This window comes from Nelumbo lutea, chromosome 4, assembly GCF_056320005.1.
Source record: "Nelumbo lutea isolate HS-2025 chromosome 4, American lotus-T2T, whole genome shotgun sequence".
NCBI lineage: Eukaryota > Viridiplantae > Streptophyta > Magnoliopsida > Proteales > Nelumbonaceae > Nelumbo > Nelumbo lutea.
Genome location: NC_142687.1, coordinates 85218839 through 85225206, shown reverse-complemented (window position 1 = coordinate 85225206; position 6368 = coordinate 85218839). Strand labels below are relative to the sequence as shown.

At 36.8% G+C, this 6368-nt stretch overlaps 1 protein-coding gene across 2 annotated transcripts; it reads right to left on the bottom strand.

The window, feature by feature from the left end:
* Window positions 1-2417: 2417 nt before the first annotated feature.
* On the bottom strand, window positions 2418-3558 carry LOC148861468 (protein LURP-one-related 12-like). 2 transcript variants are annotated; one of them, XM_088986600.1, is made up of 3 exons: window positions 3238-3558; window positions 2882-3109; window positions 2418-2766 (listed from the first exon to the last, which is right to left on the bottom strand). In XM_088986600.1, exons 1-3 carry the CDS (start codon window positions 3436-3438, stop codon window positions 2635-2637), a joined length of 561 nt encoding a protein of 186 aa, XP_088842726.1. In that variant the 5' UTR covers window positions 3439-3558; the 3' UTR covers window positions 2418-2634. The 2 variants fall into 2 exon arrangements, with proteins under 2 accessions (XP_088842726.1, XP_088842727.1); XM_088986601.1 differs by having other exon boundaries at window positions 2418-2763.
* Between the last annotated feature and the right edge of the window lie 2810 nt (window positions 3559-6368).

The following is a 6368-nucleotide window of genomic DNA, read 5'->3' as shown; positions in this document are numbered from 1 at the left end:
AGCAAAAGCAAAGTTTAAGAATGTTTCGTCGTCATGAAAGCGAAGAGATATGAAGAAGAAGAGAATAAGCGTCGGCTGCGGATGCCTTAGAAGGTATCATGATAGCGAAGAGATATGAAGAAGAAGAAGAGAATAAGCGTCGGGCTGCGGATGCCTTAGAAGGTATCTTACGCATTTGCGTGTTGAGTTGGACTGGTTTTAATTAGCAGCCGCTGGTGGCATTGTTAATGGATGTGTGGTGTTGGTTAATGTAGGTACGTAAGGGATGTAGTCTTCTAGTTGAAAAAGAAAAGAGTACTGATGCTATGGTCCACAAGCTGTGGTGGCTGTAGCCTGTTGGCCTACACATCCAATCAGATTCAACCACGTCATATGTCTCTCTATCTTACATGTGTGATAGAGTTTGTAAAGGTTTTCCTACATTTTTCTTCCTTTACTTACCTTTTCCTTCAAACCAAACATAACCTTTGGGCGCCATTAACATGAGATTTGAAGTTCTCTTTCTTCTTCATATTTCGGCCAAAGGCAAAAGCCATTTACAAGAAATTGTTTGATTTCATGTGTTTCTTGACACTGCAGTTTTTTTGCAAGTGAAGCAATAACAACGATATTTTGCAACATCAAGCTACAAAAAATTTCTCTGGGACCCGTTTGAGACGATTAAAACTCTTAAAAGGACTTTTGTGGAAAGAAACTATAAGCTGTCTTTGAAAACTCACACCCTTGCAAAACAATTTCCCATGATTCTCTTGTTAATGGTGCCCAAAGAAGAAGAGAACAAAACCGTGAAGATGAAATCCCGTTTCCTATAAAATGATTTCCGCCTCTTGATTGAAGAATGTTTTATTCTTGCAAATTGCTTGTCAATGGCATCTTCGTTGGGTTAACTATAGAACAATCTGTTCCTAGAAAATGATTTCCTTTTTTTTTTTTTTCATTCTTTTTAAGTTTAGAAAATTAAATTTTGGAAGTGCAACACGTCCCACACCAAAGTAAATGCAGGAAATTTGGGTTCTCTAGAAGCACATTAAAGCTGAATTTCTGTTTTTCAGGGTGACTGGCGACATGAGAATGGCTTACATGTTTAAATTCTTGGAACCTAAGTACTCATGGTCACAAAGGCCATGGTCTAAGTTGACCGTTGAGTTACTTAAGTGATTTGATCATTTGTTTTCATTTTAATATTTAAATGTGTATAATCAGTTTTGAACCATATATTAATATTTTACAATAAACTATATATATTTAATTAGTTGATTTAATTAATAAAGATGATATATAAGTTTTAAATTATATATCATATATTTTGAATATCAAGTTTTTAAAGAATATGTCTTTTTTAATGGAGAGAATAAATAAAGAATAAGTTCCATGGATAGACCTTGGAACTTACCTAAGCTAGAATTGACTTTGAAACCAACTTTTATAGAGTAGGTTCTGATTCCAAAAGCCTTACCAAGGAACCAAAATCTAACCAGACCCATGCTCACCCCTGAAACATAGTGTATTAAAATCAGGGTAAATTATAGATATATACCATGTAGGTTGGGGGTAGTGACATTAAGGCCTGCACTTTCAAGTATGACATTTTAGTACCCTAAACTTTTAGAAATATATAAATTACAAAAAAAATGTCCATATTTAGATTCTCTTTTGCTCATTGAACTTTTATTTTATTCTTTTCCCATATAAATCCATCTCTATACTTATTTTTGACAAAGAATAAAAGCATTTGAATGGAACTACAGAAAACAATTAAAAAAAAAAAAAGAAAATCTGAACATGAATGTTTTTATAATTTTATCCTCAATGAAACCTTAGTTTTAATAGAATTCACTCAAGTGTATGTTTCCAAAAATTCAAGATACTAAAATGTAACACCTGAAAGTTCAGCTACCCCCAGGGTACATATCTATAATTTACCATTTTAATTAGTGATCAGATCACACCCCAAACGGAATCTGCTCCTCACAAATGGGTGTCTCACAGGCACATTCACCGTGCATTGGGAAGATCTCCCGTGAATAATAACTAATTAAGTATGAGAGATGTTACCAATGCATGGTAGGATGTGCGTGAGGAAGAGATCCAGTCTCATCACACCCTATCCATACTACACTGCAGCCGTACATCTCACATACAGACTGCAATTTAAAGCGATGAAGTGGAGTTCACATCTGCACCCCACAGTACATCCTGGCCTTGTATTGGGAATATCTCTCCCGATGACAAGTACATGAGATGATGATACATGGTTCATCAGGACATATTTCTAATACAAGGCGGGAATGTGCTGTGGGGCGCAGAGTGAGCTCTATAAAGTTGTGGGCAGTAAATCCGATTGTTTTGATTATGCCTTTATTAGTCGAGTTGAGAAAGAAGCTGAGGGCTCAAGCGTACGATATTTGAGAATATTCTGAGATAACAACGACCCCATCCTTCATTAACAACAGTTTATTATAAACTGTATTAGTGTATTACACAATTTTGTCTCATCACTGCGCTCGTTCTCTCTCTGTATGATATATTCATATATCAGTTACGTACAAAGGTCATCAGAACAAATTGGTGATCAATTTAACTGAACTGGCTGTCAAAAATGAAAATTTGTCGTCCTACAAGAAATTCATCATCTCATCTCATGGCGTCATTGATCATAACCATAGCCATTATCAAAGCTTGATCGACTCCCGGTTGGACGGTGAGGGTAAGCACATCTTTCCCAAGAAAGGACTCTGAGGCTGCATCGCACTTCCTTGTAACCTGCTGCCGGAAGCGTCACAGAGATTAATCGATGATCACTTTGGTTTGGTTGTGCACAGTAATAAATTAAATTAAGCATCATCATCCATATAAACAAGAAATTAATTGTAAGTAGTACCTCTGCGACGGGCGAAATGAGACCCGTAGTTGATCGGTAAATCTTAGACCATCCCTGGTTGGGCGACCATTCCATATGGTACTCGTCTCCTGCTGCTACTGTAATCTTGCAACTTGGGTTCCCCAGAACCTTGGTGACCTTGATTAGGGGCTTTTGATTATCGCGACCTCCAAATCTCTCTTCTTTATCACCCCTAAATGCTTCCCAACTCCCTGAGATGCCAAGTTTCTGCCATGGGATCGTATCGTGTGTATATATATTAATTAATAAACAATGTTAAAGAATAGAATTTATTCAAAGATCTCACTTAACGGTTTAATTTTTAGGTTGAATGATTCTTTGAGATGTAAAAATACCTTTCTGCAGCGTCGGATGGTGAAGAGGACATTCCCAGAGGAATCCATGAGGAAGGTCTCTTCCCTCCAATCACAGGCATAGTTGTCAACTCGAAAGACCAGCCTACCGTCCAAGTTATTAAACACAGCGTAGCCATTACCATGGAAGAGTAAGGACTTACGCCAGATAGTGAGGCGAGCTGGGCAAGATGTTGTTGACATGATGACTCTTCTTCTTCCTCTTCTTCTTCTTGTGCTGGTTGGTCGTCGTCTGGTTGGATTAGGGCCAGTAGTGTTTAAATTTATATAGAGAGGCAAGAGAGAGGTAGAGAGGATGGAGCTAGCACGTTGTACACACATTTGATTTCTTATTTGGGGGGCAGCCGGCGTAGTGGGTATCTACAGGACCACAGAGCAACTTTTATTTTGGTTCTTGGGTTGAGCTACCACGACAGCAACTTGTGTGATCCATGATGAGAAACGTGACTAACACCGTACAGATTTTTTCCTTCGGTGTTATTCTACGTTCATGGTGATTTAGAGCGGTGGGGACAGAATTCAAGATGGCAATGTGCGGTTGCAGTTCAGTACAACTTCATAACGAGTAGTAGAGTGTGGACAAAAATAGAGGTGTCAATTGGTAGTTAGATTTGATCCAACCCGATGCAGTACAATGTGAGTCCATTTATAAATGGATTGACCTAATCCAGTGTTGGGTTCAGTCTATTATGACACATTGACCCATGTTACAGTTCATATTCTTTCGGCCCATTGTTTTTGTCTTCAAACTAGGGTTATATCTGACCTATGTAGTGTGTTGAAAACAGAGAGCAAAAAGAGAGAAATCATAAAAATTGTGTTGTAGATTTTTAGCGCGTAGCGTTCATTAGATAGCCGGAACTTTCTGATCCACCGTCCGATCAAATTGAAACTTGGACAGTAGGTGGATGACTCATTATTCCTCATTCTGAACGGTTGGATCTTTGATCAGATTTCTGAATCATTGGTTATTTGAGGTCGAACAGAAGAAACTTGCAGCTGGTTGGGAAAAGAAAACAGCTCGCGGCATTCTTCATCAACACTCTGATCAAGTGTAATTTGTGGTCCGATTTGGCTGAAATTTGGTGGGCTTGTTCGGAATTCACGGACCTAATGGTAGAGATCTGATTTGGAGCACTAGAGGTCTCCATTTTGTGGTCTGAATAATAGCCACGTTTATGAGATTTTTTGACTGTTCTTTTCACAGTTTTTGGTATTTTTGTGTATATGTTTGAGAATCTGTATTTGCTCTAAGTTTGCGAGCATATTGTAGTGTTTGAGTTACTGTAATTGTTACGTCAAGTTATTAGTGGAGATTTTGGTTGGGTCTTCTTGGCCCCGTGGTTTTTATCATTCACATTGGAGGGGTTTTCCACGTTAAATATCGTGTGTCTCTCTTTGCTTGGCTTATGATTGTTTTTGGTTGATATTTTGCTTGGTATTGTGCTAGTTGAATATCTACAAGTTTGGTTATTTGGGAGAGAAATAGTTTGTGGATAAACTTGTTTTCTACCCAACATAGTAGTATCAGAGCTTGGTTGATTGGTTTGGTGTAGCTATGGATATTAGCACAAGTAGAATGATAAATTTGAATGACAAATTATCATTTGTGGAAGAGTAAGATGAAGGATCTTTTGTTTGTTAAAAGTTTGCATTTGCCTGTATTTGCTTCTGAAAAGGCTGAATCCAAAAGTGATGAAGAATGGACATTTGGACATGAACAAGTATGTGGATTTATTCGTCATTTTGTTGATGAAAATGTATATAATCATATTCAACATGAGACACGTGCAAGATCATTGTGGAATAAACTTGAGAATTTATATGCCTCTAAGACTAACAATAATAAGTTGTTTTTTTTTATTTTAAGAAAATGATGCAGATCAAATATAAGGAAGGAAACTCCATGGCTGATTATTTAAATGAATTTCAAGGAGTGATTGATCAATTGTGAGTTATGAGCATAAAATTCGATAAAAGTAGAAGCAAGTCAAGATCGAGACACAAAAATCTTGAGTGCCATTATTGTGGAAAGATGGGGGCATATAAAGAAATATTGTTACAAGTGGAAAAGAGAAAATAAGGGTGCTAATAATAAGCAAGGGGAAAAGGAAGATGAAAATAATGATCATGTTGCTACTGCTACTGATGATGATATTGTTATTGTTTATGATGATAACTTGATAAATGCTACCTATCATGAGACAAATTGGGTGATTGATAGTGGTGCCTCATTTCATGTGACTTCAAGAAAAAGATTTTTTTCACATCTTATATTTTAGGAGACTTTGGGGTTTTGAAGATGGGGAATTGTGCAGTTGTACCGGTAGTAGGCATTGAAACCATTTGCTTAGAGACCAACAACAAAACAAAGTTGGTATTGAATGATGTTAAGTATGCTTCTAATGCTTGCTTACATTTGATTTCTGCAGGAAATCTTGATGATGATGGTTACTGTAACTTTTTTGGCAATAGAGAATGGAAACTCAAGAAAGGAAATCTGGTTGTGGCCCGAGGTAACAAAGTTTCTAACTTATATTTGATGAATGCTTCTATCTTTGCAAATTCTGTGAATGTAGTTATTGGTGACAACTTATCAGAATTATGGCACAAGAGGCTTAGTCACATAAGTGAAAAAGGGCTTGACTGTTTGGCCAAGAAAAATATTTTGTTAGATTTGAAAGGTGTGATGCTGAAAAGATGTGTTCACTGCTTGGTTGGGAAACAAAAAATGATTTCTTTCAAGAGTCATCCTTCGTCCAGGAAAAGTAGGTTTCTTGAATTGGTACACTCAGATGTTTGCGGTCCATTAAAGGTAAAGACACATGGTGGTGCACTTTCTTTTGTTACTTTTATTGATGACCATTTAAGAAAACTTAGGGTTTATGTTTTAAACACATGGTGGTGCACTTTCTTTTATTACTTTTATTGATGACCATTCAAGAAAACTTTGGGTTTATGTTTTAAAATCTAAAGATTAGGTGCTTGACGTGTTTAAAGTTTTTCAGGCTTTAGTTTAACGAGAAATAAAAATGAAACTTAAATGCATTCTCACTGATAATGGTGATGAATATTGTGGTCCATTTGATGTGTATTACAGACAGCAGGGCATT